Source organism: Xiphophorus couchianus, chromosome 8, assembly GCF_001444195.1.
Source record: "Xiphophorus couchianus chromosome 8, X_couchianus-1.0, whole genome shotgun sequence".
NCBI lineage: Eukaryota > Metazoa > Chordata > Actinopteri > Cyprinodontiformes > Poeciliidae > Xiphophorus > Xiphophorus couchianus.
The window spans coordinates 15,649,714-15,668,371 of NC_040235.1; the positions used below are offsets into that span (position 1 = coordinate 15,649,714).

Sequence of the window (18,658 nt, forward strand, 5' to 3'; positions counted from 1 at the left end):
ACACAAAGTATCGATTTTACGTTGAAGTGAGATTTCTAATATCTTAACATTTGCCAGAACTTGATAGTGTTTAGTCTTTTATTGTTATCTCCCGTACAGTAGGAGTAGTATACTATTTGCCTCTTTTTGACGCGCATTCGTGCGCCGCCCTCCCCCTCCGTTCGATTTGTCCCACACTGCGATCCGTCGGTCGTCCGAGCGAAACCGCTTCGGTGAGCTGCAGATGAACGGCTGGTTGAGAAAATGGAAAGCGACACGGCCGTCCGGAGAATAAAACCCCCCGGGACTCCGCGCTACGGCGCGGAGGACGGAGATGGAGCCTGTGGCCGGAACTGCGGGGATAACGGCTACAGCGGCGACCCGAAGAGAAAGCCCGAAGTGAGGCTGCTCTTACTGCGGGAAGGACTGGCGGCTGCGCTGCTCTCTGGGTTTGTTTTGCTGCTGTGGGGACTCGTTCATCTGTCGCTGCAGCAGCTTGTCATCGGGAAGCCGAGCGGAGAGTTTAACGCGGAGAGAGCAAGGTGTGTTTGCTGCTTATTCCAGGTCATATTTATGTTTAAATAAAGTTAACATTTCCTCTTGTCCGAGTTAAAAGACCCACCTCAGAAAGTGTTGCTGATCCTCTCTTCCGGGCCCACCTTTACCTTATAGCTGCAGAGGGGAGGACAGGTGTTTACAGGGTAAAAGGGCTTCAGACGGGGTAGAAAAATGATGAAACAACCTTTTAACTTAATCTGTCACATATATAACCAAAGATTGGTCATATAAGCAGGAAGTATCTTTGCAGCAAGTAATAGGAGGGAAATATAATAGGTGGCGTTGCAAATCATTGCTAAACATCAAATATTTAGCAACTGCAAAAGTCATAATCTTCACAGCTTATTTAATTAATAGTAAACAGTATAACCTAAATGTGAGCACACATAAAGCCTTGCAAAGGTGTCCATATCATTTTATCTTGCAATACACCTGAAAATCTAATATGTTTATTGTATTTTATTGGTATCATGACATAAACCAAAGAGTAGTGCATAATTTTGAAATAGGAAAAATGATGCATGTAAGAATTACAACACTTTTAGCTATTATTGATATTATTACAAACAAAATCTGGAGAGTGTTTCATGCATTCGTGTCTACCCCTCCCACTTTATTGTATTGCCCCTGGATAAATTGTGGCGCAACCAACTGCATTCCAGGGTAACATGGAATGCAGTTTTTTGTAAATGCAAAAGACAAATGTCTGTCTGTCTGTTCTTTAATTGTCAGTATAAATACAGCTGTTGTGTGTGGATCTTTGTTGGAGAATAGACGAAAGACAAAGGAACACAAATGATAGTTCAGGGGTAAAGATGTCGGAATGTTTAAAGTAGGGCTAGGTGACAAAACAGTATCCCCCCAAAAAAGCTTTGAACATTTTGAAAATCACTTTTAATCAGAAATCGGAAAAGTTTGTCACAACTATGAAGAGGCTCTTAGTAACTCTGGAGGCTCAATTTCACTGCTTTAGATGAGGAAATATTTTGACAAGACATTTATTTTTCTGAAAAATCTGGGTTTATGGCAAAGGAAAAAAGCAATTGAATAAAGAGAACGGCAGTAAATCCTGTTTGAATGTCTCCACAAGCCTCGTAGGAGACGCAGCAAATGTGGACAAAGGTTATGCAGGGAAGAAAGTAACACTGAACACACTTCCCCTGATCACCACCACCAGCATGATGCCACGGTGGTGGCAACATGCTGTGTGGATGATTTACTGCGGCAGGTACAGGAAATCTTATCAAACTTGACAGAAGACGGATGGAGCTGAGAACAGGGCATTCCTTAAAGAGAACATTGACTTCAGGAGAATTGCAACTGCAGTGACTTGAAGCAGGACAAACACAGCCAGAGCTACAATTGAAGAGTTTAGAATAAAACAGATTTATGTGGCAGAAGGATCCATTTAAAGTCCAGACTGAAATCCCTTTTTTAAAATAAGTCATCTGCTGTAAGACCTGAAAATTATATTCACAGATGCTCTTTACATAATCTGACTGCTATTTTGTAGATATGCAAACTTGGAAGAGACATACGCTGAAAGATTTGCTGCTGCACTGAATTTTGTTTCTACAGAGGGAGACCTGAATACAAATGTAGCTCTGTTTCCTTTTCATTCCACTCCATAATGAAGTACTACTCTGTTAGTAGTAGTAATAGTACAGCAAACCCTAATAAGTTATGCTGAAGTTTGTGGTTCTAGTATAGGACTGCAACTAATGATTACTATATATTATATTCTTCTGATGATTAATTGATTAATCAGATCAAAAGCACTCTACAAATTTTTCATTTAACCACCTAAGACTTTTTATGCAACATTAGAAATATATTAAATGATGCAAAAAAAAAGTTCCTGTTTTAACTAAGAATATAAAAATTTTATTGCCTGAAATACAAAAGCATAGCATTCTTTTAGTGACCTTTAGTGACTTTAGGGTGAAGCTAAAACTATTCCACTTGAGGAGTTTTGGCTGAAACATATTTGCAGACTAAGGTGTTTTTATGTTAAATGCAAATTGTATATATATTTTGTGCAGTTTTGGCTTAATTACTGCTAATGATTTTTTTTTTTGTAAATTGCCTATTTTGAGTCATTTTATTCCAGTTAACAATTAAGCGATCATTTCGGTAATTGATTCATCGTGATTAATCATTTCAGTTAAAGGGTTGTGAATACTTTTGTAAAGCACTGCGGCTCCTATCTGAATGTTTCAGCTGTTGGTTTTTGTTTCAGTTCAACAAAACAGGCAGGCTGCGTAAAACCATGTTAAGCATCTCGCTTATTAAAAGCAGCTGCGACATTTTTCAGATTAAAAGATCAGAGTGCCTCTCTGTGCAGTTTTTTAGTCCCCATTTAGAAGGGGTGGGGGGCTGCAGGGATTATGGCACAAAATCTGAGGTCAGCAGGGCTGGAGTTGAGCTTTTAAAATGTGCTGGGCAGAAGAATTTGCCATCATTTAGCTGCTCACTGCATAAATTAGTGCTGCATGTGAAGTGATTTAGAGCTATGAGCTTCTTTGTCTGCAATCTGGAAGTCCCAGTTTATATAATTCGGACTGTTAAAATGCTGCAGAGCACATAGCAGCAACTGTAACATCAACTTCTGACACTTTGTTTATAGAAAGCGATGAAATATGGCATTTCACTTCCCACGGTTTGATGAAGGAGGTTTACTTGTAGGTGCAGCAAATGACCTTGCTTGTATCTGGGAGGATTTGTACCGGTGTGGGCAGAGTCTGACAGAGTCATAATTATTTGTTTAGGCAAAAATATAAGTAGAAACATCAAGTTTTCCATTTTCTTGTACGTATGAACATTTTAGCGTTACTTTTTGGCTTGTTTATATTGAAATAAGTCTTACCATAATCAGCGTGAAGCAAATCGGGATGTAGCTCAGGTAATCGTTTTTTAACTTTAATTTCAAAACCAATTGTTTTTATGATGGGAGCCTCTGTTTCATAGTTTATCATGGAGATAAACACAAATCAGTTAACTGTTCTGTTCATAGCGAGTGATGAGATCCTTCCACAGTTTCTAGGATGTTTTTTCTGTCGTAATGCACAATGTTGAGTCAGACACAGCTTGAATTAAAAGGTTTGCTTCTGGTTGTTTATATTGCAAACACACATAAACAATAGAGGCAGACTTGCTGAAAAGTCTGCCTCTATTTCAGCAAGCTGAGCAGTAGTTTGACCTTTCATGCCTGATGGTGACCTCTCTCTTTTCTTCTCTTGTTCCTCTTTTATTTTAGGCGACACTTGGAGCAGATCACCGGCGTCGGCCCTCGGCCCGTCGGCAGCCAGGAGAACGAGGTCCTGACGGTGGGCTACCTATTGGAGCAGATAGAGGACATCCGGGCGAGGACGGCAGCGGGGCCTCACCAGGTCACCGTGGACGTCCAGCGCCCCACCGGTTCCTTCTCCATTGACTTTCTAGGAGGCTTCACGAGTTTCTACGACCGCATCACCAACATCGCAGTGAAGCTTGAGCCCAAACATGGAGCCCAGCACCTCATGCTCGCCAACTGTCACTTTGACACCGTGGCCAACAGCCCAGGTACAAACTCATTAGCTGGTCTGTTTTCTTTCCAAAACTGATGGGAAACGCACATTGGCACAATCAGACATGCATCAAAAAATACACGTCTTTTACTTTCTGTTAAACGCTTGACAGGTGCTTCCCTGCCGATCCCTTTAAAACCTGATCTATTGAGAACCGTCGGGGTGTAAAAAAACTTTAGCTCAGTAATCCGTCCTGTCTCAGCGCACTTCTACGTTGCGAGACTAATGTGTGATTAAAAATGTCTGTTGATTAACGAGACACACCTAAAGATTAAGGAGGGGATTTCAGAAGTTGTCCTATGCCGTCCTCTTAAATAGGGATGGGAATGAGTGGTTGAACAAAAATTTCAGAAATTATTAGTATTTTATTTTATTTTTTCATTTTTATTTAACTATCTAAACTGATAAAAATATCAATAAACCTCACATATCCAAATATTTATTTGTCTCTATTATGTATTTTTATGCTTGTTGCAGTAACTGATAATTAATTGCATAACTGCATAACTTAAAACAAGCTTGATACTTTGTATTTGAATGATTGATTGTTTTTCTTGTCTCTCTCCCTCTTTCTGCCAAAAACCGGTTGACAAAGGGCTTCAGTCTGGCGCATTAGTTTCAATTAGCCCCTTTTTTGAAGCCGGTTTTGTGTACAGAGATTCAGTATCCATTTTATTTGTTGTTTCAGTTGTTTGCTTATTTTGGATATCTAAAATGTCTCCCAGTTTCAGTTTCAGCTTTCTGTGCTACAATAAAAGCCTCCAAACTAACCCCTGTGTTTATATGTTAGCGCTGAGCTACAGCTGCACATGCCTTATGCCAAAGCACTTTTGGTATGCATCTATTAGCTTTTTACTGAAAAAGGCCAAATACTACTAGGACAGATTATTTATAGTTATGGAGAGTCAATGCATGGGATGAAAAAAATCATCTTCCAATTTTGCTGGAGATAGACACTGCAGTTTCCTCTCCACTAACCCCCTTGACACTCGAAGGATAAGCAGGTAGAGACGACGGAGGTTCATCTAATCAGAAAACCTTACTCCTTTTTCTGAGTGTGGAGAGAAATCGAGGTGTTACCAGGCAGGAAGTCTGCAGTATTTTTCCCTCCACACCCTCTGAGCAAGTTGAAGAAACAATAGTTTCTTAGATCAACACAACTTCAGTGGTGGGGGGAAAAAATACGTGCAATAGGTGTGGGCCAGAAAAATAAATATACATCAGGAGCACACAGTCCACAGAATCTGATACCCTGGGATTTCTAATAATAATAAAGATGAACAAAGAGCCAGTGGACGCACGTGAACCGTCTACTACACCGTTTTATGTATCTGTGTAGTAGAGAGCAGAGCTTCTCTGGAATGAGGAGCAATAAATTAGTGGCAGGAGCAGAAAGCAGGACAGACATTCAGTTAACCAGCTTCACCCTGCCCCCACCTCCTAACACACAGATTCACTCTAGAAAGCTGGAGCACATGATGCATCTGACCTTTACTTCACTTTTTTTTTCCTTTTATTTCTTAACTTTTGTTCCTTACCGTTTGTCGGTCTAATCTGTCTGAATCACACGCTCTTGTCACATGCTGCTTCACTTTCTTCCTGCTCTGATTCCTTTGTTTCCTGATGACGATACACACTGTATGTTTTAGCTGAACTTGTTCTGGCCATGTCTTTGTCCCGCGCGTCTCAGTTATCACCTCCCATCCTTGTTGTCTGTCGTAAAACAAGTTATTTGCATGATATACAGTTGCATCCCTTTTTTTTATGAAGGGCTTCCTGCATTTGTTTTCTAGTATAAACATTTGCCTAGTTGTTTTTGTTCCTGCAGTACATGAGCTCATCTTTTCATTTCAGGTGCCAGTGATGATGCGGTGAGCTGCGCTGTGATGCTGGAAGTCCTCCACTCTCTGGCCAACCAGTCCACTCCTCTCCACCACGGCGTTGTCTTCCTCTTCAATGGAGCCGAGGAAAATGTCCTGCAGGTGAAATGATCAACATGAGTGGCAAAACTTGGCACTAACTCTAAGCCATTTGGCCGTGTTTTATCTTTCTTGTCTCAGTTATCTCTATCTTTCCCTCTTGTAAATTATTTTTTATCTCAGGCCAGTCATGGTTTTATTACCCAGCATCCCTGGGCCAAACAAGTTCGTGCTTTCATTAACTTGGAGGCTGCGGGCGTTGGCGGCAAGGAAGTTGTTTTCCAGACAGGTATGGAAAGATTCATACTTAAGAAACTGATGATTTTCTTCCAGTTTATGAAGTGTTTGAAATATACATGCATGTATTTGTGCTGCTCTTTCTTTATTCTAACATTTCAAAATGTTTTCTTTTCTCTGATCTTTTCCATATTGTGTCCCTTTAGAGCTGCAAGCCTTAATGTATTTTATAAAGGTTTTATTTTAAAAAATATGAGGAAGCACATACATTTATAGTATATATATATTTTAAAAAATCCTACTTTCCCCTGACACCTTTAAAGGAAATCCAGTGGAACCAGTCGCCTTCAGGAGTCACCTAGTCTGTGAAGAGTAAACCTGTGTGTAATTTAATCTCAGTGTAAATCTATCTGTTCTGTGAACCCCAGAGGTTTGCTGGAGAAAATAATGAACAAACGGCATCATGAAGAACGAGGAACGCAGCAGATTGACCAGAGAGAAAGTTGTAGGAAAGTTTGGAACTGAACATCACCCTGAATGCATCACGGCGGTGGCAGGATTATGCCGTTTGACTTTTCTTTAGCAGAGTCATGGATGAAATTACACACAGGTGAACCCTATTCACTAATTAGGTGACTCTGAAAGCTATTGATGGTAATGGGTTTAATTTTGCACAAATGTGCCAGAAATGTTAAAAAATTGTGTATAGTTTTCCTTGAACCTCCTTGTCATCCATATTTCATTTTCATATATGAAAAAGTTCAGGTTTGTGAATACTCTTCCCAGGCGCCATTATGATTTAAACTCATTTGCAGTAAGTCGGCCACATGTTTAGTTATTCAAGGTCTAAAATGATGAGAAAGCAAAGGGAAAAGGGAACAACAAAGATTTTGGTTTAATGTTTAATAGGTAATATTTATGTTTTTAAAAGAAATTATGTAAATTTAAAGTAAATTTAAATGTACTATAATTTTTGCCATATTAGAGTAGCAAAGTGGATCCCCAATAATTGACGCAATAAAAACAGACGATCTTGGGTTTCTTGCATTGTTATCACCGTTAGGGCCGGAGAACCCGTGGCTTGTCCAGGCTTACGTTCATGCAGCCAAACACCCCTTCGCCTCGGTGGTCGGACAGGAGGTCTTTCAGAGTGGTGTCATTCCCTCTGACACAGACTTCCGCATTTATAGGGACTTCGGAAACATCCCAGGTAAGACCAGCCACAGTGCAGAACTAGATGATCTGTGAAGTCAATGAAAGCTCTTACATTTTCAAACGCACCAGTTGGATTCGTTGATTTTTATCCTTTTTGTTTCTTACAGGCATCGATCTTGCGTTCATTGAAAACGGTTTTATCTATCACACCAAATACGACACGGCCAACAGAATACTGACAGACTCCATCCAGAGAGCCGGTATGGATCTGATTTCACCTCTATCCATCCAAAAATATAACCAATAATATGTTCTCAGGCTAGTGGATTTGGTGGGCTTAAAGCTGTTTATAATGACGAATCACTCCAGCTCATATGTGCTGCCCCTAACTTCTGATGTCTTCCTCTGAGAACCTAAAAGATACAAACCTCATTTACTTTGTGCTTCTGTGCTGCTGACTTGTTCCGGCTTTTACTTAGCAGAAAATGCAGCCAGTCAGCACTAACGACCGAAGAAGTTTGGCATCCATCCTATCTCTCTCAGCAACCACTGGGCATCTTCCTCCTCTTCCTCCACACAACAGCTCAACTTGAAAGGCATAAATTATTGGAGAGAGGAAAGTAAGATTTCGGAGAGAGCAGGCGTGTATTTTTAGTGTGTGAAGGAGCAAGAGCTCTAGAATGTGAAGGGTTAGGACGATGCACCGCTAGCTTGTGGTTGTTTTTTTGAAACAAGGAGGCAGACAAAGTGAAAAGCTGGAAGTGCTTTTATGTTCTGTAGTTGTAGTTAAAATGGATCTGTGTTTCTTCTAATGCATTTCTGCAGAAGCATGTTTAACTGATTAAAATGAACATTCTCGAAGATGTAGTTATTTTTGTAATCTCGGTTATTTATTCTGAGAAAGAGAAGCTGTGGCTGCAGGTACACAGAGAAAGAGCTAAAGGAACAAGAAAATGTTGTAGTCTCAGTTGTTGACTACAGCGAGCCTACCAGGCAGAAGAACAATGCAGCTTTGTTTCAAATGCGTGGTTGTCGACTTCGAGGCAGTGCAGGATAACGGAAACCATTACAAGTATCAAACAAACGCGCACACACACACCCCTACACACTTCTTCGTGATGTAACCAGAGGTCTGTGCTAAACTGTGTGACTTTCTGTTGTCTCATAAATCAGCTGATGTGCTGCCATTGCGCAATATAATCAACGCCGCATGCGTTTTCACCCTCCTGCGCCGACTCGTTTTCTCCATTTATTTTTTTAGGTAAATCTGAGGAATTTTAAAACCTATATGTGAGAAAGTGTTTTTTTTTTTTTTTCAGAATTAATCTAGTATGTGGATATGAAGCTGTGTTTTACAGAGAATATTCAGGAAAGTTGCAGGATTGTGGCAGCGTTGTTTGTAGATGGCCAAGTTGGTTTGATTTACATTGAACGTTTTAATGTATTCATCCTTTATAACTTTATACATAATTATTAATTACAAAGCAACCTTTAATTTGATAAAAAGTTTAACTTTCTAGGAGGTGCAACAATTTGAACAGAAGATTCAGAGTTTATGGTTTCATTTCTACTGGAATGACATTGTGGAAATAATCAAGGGGAACTTGGTTAGTCATTAAGGTTCTAGGATCAAATCAACACAGGAATGATTAACAAGAAACATGAAAACCTCTTTAATGGGTTTCACTGATTTCAGACCTCCTATTTGGAGTAAAGAGGAGAGAAATCTAAACTACAATCTAGATCGTTTTTTTTGTGTTTGTTAATTTACCTGGACCAAATGCAGTGAACCCGACTTCACATCTACGCTATAAAGTAGATGTTCTGCTCAGCTTTCTACCGAAAACTAATTTGCCTCTTTCTCAAACATGCATGGACTTCTACATTATCTGTTTGGATTGTGAGCTGACTACTTTTGTACGCTCCTCCTGCTTCTAGGTGACAACATCTTGGCTGTTTTGAAGCACCTGGTAACGTCAGAGAAGCTGGCGGACTCCTCAGAGTATCGCCATGGGAACATGGTGTTTTTTGACCTATTGGGGGTGATTGCCGTTGCCTATCCAGCTCGCGTTGGCACCATCATCAACTACATGGTTGCTGCAGCCACCTTCCTGTATTTAGCCAAGAAGGCGTCTCTGCCCGGCAATCGAGGCAGGTCTAGTTATCTCTTGTGGAAGAAACGTTCTGTCAGTCCCTGGACAAGTTTGTGTTTCTCTTCTTATGATATTTTTCTAAATCTCTTCAAGGTGGGCGTTATGTTCGGGACCTGGCCTGTGCCACGGGTGTAGCGGTGCTGGGCTGGTTCGTCACTCTGCTGTTGGTGCTCATTGTTGCTCTTCTGATCACTCTGCTGGGACGCTCCATGTTTTGGTACACTCACTTTTATGCTGCCATCTGCCTGTATGGAGCTGCAGCCACCGGGAAAATGATTCTCATCCACACACTGGCCAAAAACCTATACTACGGAGTGAGTATTCAGATAGCTTTATGTTTTCTTTTTTTAAAGGCATTAAAATTGGGTGAACAGACAGAAACAAAACCAAATGTGCAGTGGAGTCTTGATTGTCATAAATGAGAAAGAAATAAAAAAAGCATTATATAATTAGAAAAAAACCCAATAAATAAATACATAAAAACTCTTAGTTTGACATTACTGATTATAATGAAGCAATGCTACTATTACTGCTAACAATGATAATAATAAAGTAATAGCAAATTAGCAATATGATGAATATTACCAGTCATTTATAACTCATTGAAAAGCTACTTAAATATTCCTGTTCAGCTCAGATCAGTTTGACACTTCTCTCTTTTGATTCTTACACCTTAGTTACAATTCTTTCCTGCAATGTTCCATCCATCACTTGCTTCTCTTGTAAATCTTCTCGGCGAAGTTGAGGAAGATTGAGTGAGGAGGGTTCTGAGCGTGCCGAGCGATGAGTTTCTGCAGCCAGTAACTCTCTTAAGTTTAAAAAAAACTTAGAGTTTTCTAAGTGGCAGTGAAGGAAACATTCTGAACCAAAACTGCCTGCATATTTTTCCAACCTCCCAGGTGTGAATTGGTACATCAGAGCTGAGCACCGTGTGTGTGTGTGTGTGTGTGTGTGTGTGTGTGTGTGTGTGTGTGTGTGTGTGTGTGTGTGTGTGTCTCACTCAGGGCGTCCGTCTGGTGGAGCTGGGCGATCTGTATTTTGATGTGAGCTTGCTGCTCTGGTGCTGCAGCCTGGTGTGGCTCACCCAGCGGGGTCTGTGTTCAGCCTATGTTCCCATGCTGATGGTGGCCTTCCCCCTGGTCACCAGGCTTCTGCTGACAAAGGAATTTAAACACAGAGGTAAACATTTGCAACTCATTTCGGCGATATTTAAGAACAAAATTCTCTGGCAGATTTGGACGTGAATTATGGCCTGCAGTCAACGACGTAACAAACACAGCTTGTCAGCTGTAGTTTTAAAACAGTGTCACCTTAAGAAGAGTGATAGGTATCGCTAACTTAGTTTAGACAAATTGACCAGAATTTGTCTTGTAATTGAAAAGTGTAGTAGCCATCTTTCAACTGCTTAACCAGTGGTGCACAGCAACATGTAGGGGAGGGATAGTGCCATGTTTTTCTTTGTCACTCCAGATATTGTGTGGATTGTTCTTTGATTTGATTAAAAACAGTTAAAAGCTCTTAAATGACCGTCTCAGCTCCCTCACTGCCTTCTGCAGGACCTTCTGCATTGCAGCATTTCAGTGGCCATTATTTTGAAAAAAATTTGACTACAGTCCTATTTGACTTAATGTCACATTAGGACTTAGAGTATAATGCCACAAAACAATACATATCCTAGATTTTTTTTCAATCTTGCAATGTTTTTTTTAAACATTTTGTCAACACTTTAGTCAAGTTTATGTGGCATTTATGCCACATAAATGCATAAATGCCACATAGGGTGTTGCAGAGGGATGTTGTTCATATGAATGGTGCCAGAACTTGTCTTGAAAAAAAAATTAAGCAAACTGAGATGTAGTTTTTTATTAAGGTCTACAGAAACAACTGAGATGAAAAAAATCAGCCTGGTTTTTGGATATAGACATTAAAAGGCAGCTGAACTTTCTCACAAACAGCCTTTCGTCCTCCAGGAGCATCACTGAAGTACAGCAGCCTGTATCTTTTGGGCCTGGCGCTTCCCTATCTCCACTTCATGTTCCTCATCTGGGTGGTGTTTGAGATTTTCACCCCCATCATGGGCCGCAGCGGCACAGAGATCCCCCCTGAGGTGGTGATGGCCTCTTTGGTCACTTTGGCAATCGTTTTCCTCTCCTCTTACTTTGTAAGTATTTATTCAGAAATCCAGAATGTTTAACCGAAGAATCTATCTTATCTTCCAAACAGAAAATCTTAAATTTCTACTTACTTTGCTTTAAATAAGCCCTCGTTTTTTTAATGATTTTTGAAAGATTGTGGTGAATGTTGGTTTTACTTTACTACACATATTTTCTGTTTTCAGCTGCATTTTGTCTATTTGGTGAGGAGCACTAAGTGGATCCTGGCAGCTCTGGGGTCGTTGTTCGTTGTTATGTTCCTGTTGGTGTCCGCCGGCCTCTTCTTTCCTTACTCCGGGAATCCAAACAGCCCCCGGCCAAAGAGGATATTCCTGCAGGTTCTAAAGTCATAAAGCAAATTTGTTTACAGATAATATTTTAAAAAACTGCCAGGACAAATTTTATTTGCACGATAAAACTCTCCACCCCTGATTGCAACTCCGTCTCTCTGCAGCATACGACTCGGACCTTCTACAACCTGCAGGGCCAGGTGGAGAGCAGAGACTCTGGCATCTGGATCAACAGCTTCGACTTCACCGCAGTTCAGCACATCACTCCTCAGATCCCCGAGATCAACGACAGCATCCGAACCCGCTGCCGAGAGGACCGACCCTTCTGCGGTTACCCCTGGTTCCTGCCTGTGAAGTTCCTCAGCAGGTCAGAGCGACAGACTTGACCGCACACCGCTTGTTTCCGTGTCCTCGGCTTGACTCCACAGAAAGCTTTGGTGTGTTTACAGGAAGAACTGGTACCTTCCCGCCCCGGAAGTGTCTCCTGGTTCTCCGGTGGATTTCAGCCTTATGTCCAAGGAGGAGACGAGCTGGGGAACTGTCAAGATGACTTTCAGTGTCAAAGGTAAAAAGCACATTAGAGTGAAGAACTGAACTAGAGAAGGTGTTAACAAAATATTTAGTCATTTATTTGGAAACTTGTGAGCATTTTAGGTAAGAGTGTGTCCTTTTGTCCCTTATGTCTCACTCAGGGCCCAGCCACATGTCTCTGTATCTGATGCCTCACAGAGGAGCCAGTCTGTCCACCTGGTCTCTCGGTGACGGGACGCCTCAGTTTGACCTGAACGGAGAATACTTTGTCTTCTATTCCCACGGCCTCGATGCCGCTAAATGGACCTTTTGGTTTGAAATACAGGTACCGTCTATGACAAACTACTCCTCCATTTTGTTTTAGCACGTCATTAGAAAGCCCTGAAGGTTTGACTTCGAATATCAGCTACATATGTCTTGATGGGAAGTTTTTTGGCAACATTTGGTTCACACTTTCTTACCAGTTGGTGGCGGTAATGCTCTATTAAGCTGAATGTTGCCTGATGTTGAAAGGAATTATCAAAAGCAACTTAACACTGTGGTAAAAAGAAATGAGTTGTATCAATTTTCTCACCCAAGTCTGAGTCAGAAGACCTAAAGATCTCCCCTTTCAGATTAGTAATATGATCTCAGTACAGTAATTTGTTAACTACTTTTAATGTGTTACAAGTTTGACAGTAGGATGTTCTACTTTCTGTCAGAGAACGCTCTTACTGTTTAAGTTCTGGACATTTCTGGATTTCTGCCAAGCATGTCTTAAGGCCTCAGTTAGCAAAGTCTGTGGGGGATTAGCTCATGCTGAAAAATGTGTGTAAATACATAGATTTATTGTCACATGAAAGTCTTTAAAGGGGACATGTTATGCAAAATTCACATTTTGCATTTTTTTGCTTCTAAAAACAGGCAAAGCCCAGCCCGTTACCTAGCAGCCTAGCAAAGTGAAGCTCCATGACGTTTGGTCAGCTGGTTTTACCACTGAATGCTTTGTACAATGGCTGCTGGAAAAAACAAGTGCTTTATTGATGACTTACAATCCAGAAACCAACCAGTTGCTGCAGTCTTGTTGGTTGTGCAGGAGGCTCTACATCTGCTTGTCAAAGATTGTTTGCAGCCTTTTTTATATGTAAATGTAAACGTTGAGTCGGGGGGCGTGGCCAGCTGCAGCTTATTTGAATTTAAAGTGACTTTCATCCTGAAAGGAGCTCAAAACAGGAAGAAGAAACAAGCAGACTGAAATCTCATTATTAAAGACGGATTTTGTGCAAAAATATGTGATGGAGATAGAGTTATCTTAGCCTGTTCAAGGCATCATAATAGGTTATCTTTAAGTACAAAAAGAGAATAAAGAGAAGGCAGCTCAGTGTAATGATGAAGCTGTAGGTTTGCGTTCGGTTCCTGCCTCCATACCAGTGCCGTGAGACTCATAATTTTATTTTCTGTCAGCCCCCCACAGAACCAGATCCAGCCGGCCCTGAGGGGATGATCTCTGTTGCCATATCGACGCACTATTTCTTCGGCGAAGACCGACGGACTGCTCAGCTGGAGGAAATGCTCCGGAAGTTTCCCGTCTGGGCTTTCCCCTCATCCTGGGTCAGTACCTACGACATGTACCGGTACTGAGGACATCGCTACTGAAACAGAGGAGCGGCGACGGCCCACTGAGACAGCTCAGAGAACCAATCTGCTGCCTTATACACTAATACCCGCGCTGCGTGCCGCCCTGCCTGAGAGAGAGACCTCCATCACTGTGTCGGCGGGCTGAGCGGCTGACTGAACAGCATCGGCGCTCAGGCCACCACAAGCCTCGTGCTCTTTACTGGGTTAGTGAAACAAAGGAGTCTTAATTTTGATTTTTCTTCTTTCTTTTTTTTGTACTCAGCTGTGCCTTTGATTTCCACACTCTCACTCTTCTTCCCTCACGTTTCGTCCCTCTCACACGCAAGCGCTGATTCACATCGCATGTGTAAGCCGCTCTGTTTACCAGCAAACCTCCCGGGCTGCCGTCACACTAAACGTGCCTCTGGATCGGCTGCAGATGTCTGTACTGTCCTGACGGGGAGACGCAAACCTGCTCTCATGTCAGCTTCTTTTTATTAAATGAAAAAAACAAAAGGAGTTAATCGTGCACTCCATCAAATGTATGTTGCAAATCCCGACGACTAACCATGAAACTGCTTATTGTTCCTTCCTGTCCTGCAGATTTAAAGCAAAAAACATCCACAGGTTTAAATGAGAAATGTTAATATCTGCTCAAGCTTTTAAAAGGCGTGCAGCAAAATCATAAAGAACTGACCGAGGTGTCAGTGTTTCTAAAGGTTCACTAGAAAAGATATTCAGATGATGGATTTAACAGAGGAAGAAAGAAATGAAGAGAATCCCTTCTTTGTTTCTATTTTCTTTTAAAATGTGCTCCTGGAGTCTTTCAGTAACAAAGCTCTCCTGTTCTGTTCCACACCGAAGTGATGCTTATTAACATTTCATCTTGCTTTAATGTTACTTTTCTTAAATCTGATTAGCCTTCATGGGGTCTGCAGCAGTTCCAGTGACTTTCTTTTCCTTAACTGGATTTGTTTTGTTCCACTTGGTTGTTCTGTTGTCTCTTTCTGGCTCCAAATGAATCTAAGCAACGAGGAAGTTATGCATATTAGTTATAATCTAATTAAGTTCTTTAATAGAATGGCGAAAGTTTAGTGAGCTTCATACAAATTTGCACATTTAATTAGGAAACACTACAGCAAAAACATTCTTTGTTTTAATTTCATTTCCTTTGCTCCTCACTATTTTACCATAATTTGTTCACTAATTTTAGATTTGATGGATTGCAACTTTTAATAAGTAGCTCCACAGTTATTCAAGGTAAAAAAGTCATTACTTAAAATTTTTATGTGGCAAATTTTTCACTTTGTAGATTCCTGAAATTAAGAAATTAAATTATATTCCTTTTTAATTTTATCTTTCTAAAAATGGCCGTATATTTTATGGAACACATATAATTCAGCGTAATTGTTAGATAGGATCTGATGCATTTTGTTAAAATCCACAAATATTATATGACTTGTCATAGAGAATAAAGAGCTTCTCTATGACAATATTATATGACTTGTCATATAATATTTGACATTTCTTTGTCATGCAGATTCATTTTTTTTGCCGAGAAAGATCTACAGGATGTTTGTTGGCTTGTTTCAGCTCCTCATCGAAAATGACCGTAAACATTCATATGCAAATCTTAAATCCTGTTGTTAATTTGAAATAACCTGCTGTGACCTGACCATAATTAAACTTTAGAGGACATAAGGTGTGTGTGAATGTAAACCAAAAATCCACTGGTGCTGCTAAAGGAAGCCTGTACGATGTTTTTGTTTAAGTTGTTTCTGTTTTATCTAATTGTGGAGGATCATCTGTCTGAACAACAACCCAGCTATTAACAGCCGCTTTAACCTTGAGACATAGTGATCAACACCGTTAGTTATTGAACCTGTTCTACATTGAATGTTAATATTTAGCTGGTGATTTTATAGAGATATAAACTAAATGATCTGAATCTCATCAAGTCCTGCATTCATAGAGATCATGCACTGATCTGTTGCCTCCACCTTTGGTGTAATTGAGGTGGATTCGAGCTGAAACTTTGGGAAATGTGATTTATTTTTGTTCATTTAGCTGCTTTCATGCAGAATAGATGGCAGGACAGAAGGAGGCCTTAAGTTTTCTGCTTTCAAAGGAGGCACAGAAAGTTTTAGAGATTCTAGTTGGTCTGCAAATCTTGGAGATTAAAATCTCTCCCCTAAGTTCATGTTGAAGTTGTTTTGCCTGCAACACATGGCATTCTGCAGCAGATTGAGTTTATTCTATTATTTGAGGAATGGAAACAACAAATTAATAAATTTTGATGGTTTATAGAAACGTAATGAGATGTGCTTAAAAGTTTTACCCAGCTGCTCTGGAACAGTTAAAGCTCTGTTCTTCCCCTCATCATAACAAAGTCCTGAAACATACTAACAAACTTACCTAAATTCATTATCAGTATTTCAGTTTTTTTGTTTTAATGATTTCATGAATTTTGGGCATACACCCTACTAATATTTGGACAAATCTCTTGTGTTTTACCACTATCATTTGGCATTTGGCTCAATTCTGTCTGCATTCTTGACTACTATTCTTGGCTGAAATAGGTAAAGTGTACAATTTCCTGGCTTTTAAGTAAATCCGTTGTCACCAGGAATCGCTGCACATCCATTCCAGAAGCATTGATGTAAGTTTGGGATGATTTTCCAGCTGCAACATGGAGCTGTGCCCATTTTTCAATGATCTAACCCAAACTGTCCTCTTCAGATGAAGGGGAATTGGCTAAAAGAAAGTGGAAGCTTCTGGAACGCCATTGTCAATGTCTAAAGTTTAAACAAGTTGAACATTAGCATAGAAAAAGACAAGAAAGATCCTGCTTCAAAGGCTCCTTTCTTTGCACCATTCTGCCATGATGCTGCCACCACCATAATCCTCAACACACGTTGAAACTGATTTCATGCCCCACATAGGTAGAGGTAATCCTGTTCTAAATGACATTCACTATTTCATATGAGAAGACATTCAAACATTAGTTGTATGTTGTGTAATCGGGTCACTTTGTGGGAAAAACAAACTAAAATAGACAATTAAAATACCCAAATGAGGTTGATTTGTCAACGTTGGGGTTATCCTCTGATCAGTCGGAAACACCTTCTGATATTTGACGTCTTGGGTAACATTACAACTTTCTCCTTGTGACCATCTATTGTGTTAAAATTAGACGCCAGATGTGATGTAGGTGGACTTAAACGGCAAACATCTACTAATTTAGTTAATAGTTTAAGTCCATATGCAGTATTAAAGAAAAAAAATCTACTGAAAGTCAATATTTTTCTAGACCTAGTTGAGATTTGAAAGCATAAACAAGCTGTTAAATAAATCATTCCTTTATTTTCTGTGAACATATTCAGAGGTCCAGAGTATTTCAAGGTGTTTTGATATTAAATACGAGAATGTTAGACATGAAAGTTGTGACATTTCCTCCTCCTGTGCTGCTGATGCTCCCACTGTTTGACCACAGCTGCTCACAAGCCTTGTGCAAGACGAATGAAAAGGTTTCCTTGAGAAATTGAACTTTAAAATTTGAGCCGATGAGGTAATAAAACTGACCAAGCACTGAGTCTGTGTGTGTTGTATTCTGCACAACCTCACACTTGGATGTAGCTTTATTGTCATCGTTGAGAAATCAACTGTACTCACTGAAATGTCTTAATGTCACTGATTTCAAGACTTTTTTTTGTTACCTAAATTGTTCACTCATGTTTGTTTTTTTTTTTTTTAATGTTCTGAACGTTAACAGGAAGATGGGTCATTTTCATCACCAATAAGACAAATGTTAGTCTTATCAGTCAGCGGTGATGTTTTGTGGGACTGATCTGGTTAACTGGGTTTCTATCTGTTGAGAAGATGAGATTTTACAATATGCAAAATGGTTGAACTAAAGTAGCACTTGTACAGAAATTAAAATGCTTCTAACTTTGTCTGCTTGTGTTTTTATTTTAGTATCGTGGCTGGTAGTGAAAAGGTTCCGGGTTAAAGCGCCCTGCGTGGAGTCTGCATGTCCCTGAAAAACGTAGAAATGTGTGATGCGTGACCTTCAGCAGCTTAGGCACTGCAATGTGTTTGAAATGTTGGGTTTTATCCATACAACAGACTGACCATCAGGATCTCGTTTTTTAAGCCACAAAACACAATAAAAAAAAATCGAAGGATCAATTTTAGTACTTGCTATGTAGAGAATTATAAATTCTGGTCATATTTGGGCTGGTGGTTCTGCCTTATGCTAAACTCCAAGTCAAAACAGAGTTTAATTATTTGTGGGACCTAAATATAAGACATTAATATATTGAGACTCTTACTACAAATGCAGAAAGAAACCTGGAAATTTAAATTTGGAATTTGCTATGAAAAGATCTTTAGGGATCCAGGTCTCTATTTTTACACATTTAGAGACTGAAGAGCAATGTTCAATGTTCCCTAAAAGTTCCCTTTTTTCTTGGTCACGTATCCAAGTAGAACAAATCAAGTTTGAATGACAAAATGTTGAGT

The 18,658-nt window shown here is 40.1% G+C and overlaps 1 protein-coding gene across 1 annotated transcript; it reads left to right on the top strand.

Annotated features, from left to right (window-relative positions):
• Positions 1–166: 166 nt before the first annotated feature.
• Positions 167–18,090, top strand: ermp1 (endoplasmic reticulum metallopeptidase 1). Its single transcript, XM_028024845.1, has 15 exons — positions 167–521; positions 3,794–4,098; positions 5,958–6,085; positions 6,206–6,311; positions 7,323–7,469; positions 7,582–7,674; positions 9,353–9,565; positions 9,661–9,881; positions 10,572–10,746; positions 11,538–11,728; positions 11,906–12,058; positions 12,175–12,377; positions 12,460–12,575; positions 12,703–12,866; positions 13,985–18,090. The coding sequence occupies exons 1-15, from the start codon at positions 244–246 to the stop codon at positions 14,159–14,161; spliced, it is 2,670 nt and encodes an 889-aa protein (XP_027880646.1). The 5' UTR covers positions 167–243; the 3' UTR covers positions 14,162–18,090.
• Positions 18,091–18,658: the final 568 nt, after the last annotated feature.

What these genes read in the sequence shown, in the direction of transcription:
- ermp1 (XM_028024845.1), top strand. Translation starts at nt 244, where the DNA reads ATGGAAAGCGACACGGCCGTCCGGAGAATAAAACCCCCCGGGACTCCG. An exon ending in AGACTCCATCCAGAGAGCCG is followed by an intron (nt 7,675 to 9,352) that starts GTATGGATCTGA and finishes TCCTGCTTCTAG; the next exon opens with GTGACAACATCTTGGCTGTT. An exon ending in CCTGTGAAGTTCCTCAGCAG is followed by an intron (nt 12,378 to 12,459) that starts GTCAGAGCGACA and finishes GTGTGTTTACAG; the next exon opens with GAAGAACTGGTACCTTCCCG.